Source organism: Vulpes lagopus, chromosome 15 (genome assembly GCF_018345385.1).
Source record: "Vulpes lagopus strain Blue_001 chromosome 15, ASM1834538v1, whole genome shotgun sequence".
Taxonomy (NCBI): domain Eukaryota; kingdom Metazoa; phylum Chordata; class Mammalia; order Carnivora; family Canidae; genus Vulpes; species Vulpes lagopus.
In genome coordinates this window covers 22,965,932-22,968,910 of record NC_054838.1, presented here as the reverse complement: position 1 = coordinate 22,968,910, position 2,979 = coordinate 22,965,932, and the positions used below count along the sequence as shown (strand labels likewise).

The window sequence follows — 2,979 nt, the reverse complement described above, 5'->3', positions numbered from 1 at the left end:
CTCACTGGTGTGAGGTGGTATCTCATTGTGGTTTTGATTTGTATTTCCCTGATGGCAAGCGATGCAGAGCATTTTCTCATGTGCATGTTGGCCATGTCCATGTCTCCTAATCCATTGTTAAATCACAAAAACTCACATGAGCACATTGTAAAGATATAATTGGCTTTATTAATCAATTCATGAATCAGGCAGCGTATCATCCAGAGAGTAGAGGGGAGCTCAGAGGAGTTATACAAAATGCAAGGCTTTTTATAGAAAGGACAATCACGCAAGAGGTTTTTAGCAAAGAAAATAAGGGACTGTTTCAGGCAAAATCCCCTTCCCTGAATGGAAATGGGAGGAGGTCTTATTAGGGGAATTATCTCACCTTCCTTTGGGAGATGGAGAAGACCTATGTGACTGATCAGCCCATTGGTGCTAAGTAGAAAAGCCCAGGTTGATTGCTTTCCAAGTCCACTCCTGGAGAAGTTTGAAACTGCAATTAAGGCTTGGTTTGCAGTTGTGAGGGCGAGTGACTCCAACTTGGGCCTGTGGCTTGCTTTTTAACACCACAGACCTTAAAATTGGGAGATCAACCTGAATTATCTGGGTGAGCCCAATGTAATTACAAGGGTCCTTCAATGTGGAAGAGGGAGGAAGAAGAGGAGGACAGAGTGATGCCATGTGAAAGGACTCAACTTTCCATGGCTGGCTTTGAAGATGGAATAGGAGACCATCAGCCAAGAAACATGGTGGTTTCTAGGAGCTAGGAAAGGCAAGGAAATTAGTTCTCCCCTCGAGTCTCCAAAAGAAGGCTGAGAAAAAATTTGATGGCCTGAACAATGTTTCCTGGCTGAATATCCTTCACCAAATGGAGTTCCACAGTCCATTATAAACTTTTCTTCGCTCATCTGCAAAATGCAGGCTGTGGCAGTTACTTCCTTGCAGACCCACGTGAGCACTGAATTACTTCTTGTGCCTAAAGTACCCAGAGCAATGTCCCCCAGTTTGGATTGTTTCCAGGACTACCAGCCGTTGTCCTCGGTTTCCCAAGGATTGCCTTTTCTTGCTCTTTCTCTCTTCCCCGGTGGGATGCACCTAAAAATCCTACAAACAGAACTATGTGGAAAGGGCGTTAAAACCATTTTTTCAAAGAAAATACAGACTAGTCCACCCCCCCCAAGTTGTTCCCCGTGCCAATCCCAGCCCTGACCTTCAGTAGAAGCAGACCGTGTGAAGAAAGCTCTTTCCAGTTTTCTCCTCCGCAGCCAGCAGCAGCTGACCAAGACTGTCTTCCATGTCGTCTGCCTGCTGGAGGCTCTGGCACAGCCTGTAGATGAGGAAAGCCCCGAGGGTGGCCTCCTCCAAGGTGTCCACTATGTCCACGTTGACCACATACACAGGCTGGAAGGTCGCCTGTTCCCTGGCGCATAGGTCTTGCACCACTCGGTCATAGACCCTCTCCTCGCAGGTGAAGATGACATCAAAGGGGTCGCTGCACTCCTGAAACCTTTCTGGGTGCGGCTTGATCCTCTGGTTTCTCCCCAAGAGTTGAAGGATTCCGTTGCTCATGTAGCATTCCCGGTTTTTCCTCCAGAGGTCCTTATACATCTGCTTGTAGGTCGTGGAGAAGTCATAGAGCACGGGGCAATTGCGTATGAGACCCGGGAGCTTCACCTGACGCGCGACTCCAAAAGACCGGACGCAGAACCCCCTTTTCTGGAGGATATCATGGGCTTCCATGCTCCTGTTCATGTTGCTGCTGCACACCACAGCCACCCTGAGCGGGGACGGGGGCATGGTGGCGGCTGCTGGGGGCTGCAGGGCCTGCGGGGATGCTGTGGCCGGGACGCTGGCTACTTGGTTCCGCTCTCCAGACCAGCACAGTGGTGGAGGACGGGCAGCAGGCTTCTACTTGGGCACCTTCAGGGAGTCGGCAGAGACTTCCAGGACTTCCTGGTGGATTCCGTTTCAGGGGGTGGAGTGTCATTGGATCCTGAGACCAATAACCTAATCACGATAATGGCGAGGTGATTCCATCCACTAAACCACTCAATCTCAATAAGGGTGTGGCCGCCCATCGCAGTGATGTGAAACCTGCAGTTGGTTGGATTGGCCTACATGGTGATGAGGGCTGAGGCTGACAGTGAGCGGGTCAGGCTGACTGGAAGCATGTCAGTGCTCTGCAGTGACACCTGGTCATGAATATGGGTGGAAAATCTGTTGTGACATTTTGAACTTACATCCAATTCAATTCTACCCGTAATTACATAAAAGTATCCTTGCCCCTTAATATACATTTGGATTTTCTAGAAATGCAATTGTGTAAATCATAGGAATACCTTCATAGGAATTGCCCCACAATTCAGAAAGTCATTTGCCAATGCAAATAAATCACATTCTGGAGAATATCCCTGCTGAGAGTATATTAGGAATTACAACACAGTGTTTTCCACATTTAATAGTCTTATAATCATGATTCTCAAAGAAAATCAGGAATTGATGTCAGCTTCTGCCTGCTTTTTATTCCTTCAAGTACAGCTTGTTTGAGCATTCCCATACTGAAATGTAATATATGTAAAATTATTTAATCCTCTGCGTAGGGTCTGTGTTTTAAAAATCCTTCCAGATAGGGGTGCTTGGGTGGTTCAGCTGCTTAAGTGTCTGCCTTTGGCTCAATTCATGATCCTGGAGTCCTGGAATTAAACCCCACGTTGGGCTTCCTGATCAATAGGGATTCTGCTTTTGCTTTTCTCTTTGCCTCTCCTCTGGTGTATTCTCTCTCCTTCTCTCTCTTACTTTACCTCTCAAATAATTTTTAAAATCTTAAAAAAAAAGAAAAGTGTAATATTAACAGTGGCACTAAGCTGCATATGATTTATGAGTATAACTGAGCAGAGGTAGTTGAACATAGTTGAATTAGTTTACATGCTACATTTTAAAGTAGATTTTAGTCAATAACAATCCCCTTTACATGGAGTGTAGGCAGAATGGAGCACG

The 2,979-nt window shown here is 46.4% G+C and overlaps 1 protein-coding gene across 1 annotated transcript; it reads right to left on the bottom strand.

Moving 5' to 3' along the window:
- Positions 1-1,194: 1,194 nt before the first annotated feature.
- On the bottom strand, positions 1,195-1,779 carry LOC121476060 (RNA polymerase II subunit A C-terminal domain phosphatase SSU72-like). The gene has a single exon (XM_041729789.1). The coding sequence runs from the start codon at positions 1,777-1,779 to the stop codon at positions 1,195-1,197; it is 585 nt and encodes a 194-aa protein (XP_041585723.1).
- Between the last annotated feature and the right edge of the window lie 1,200 nt (positions 1,780-2,979).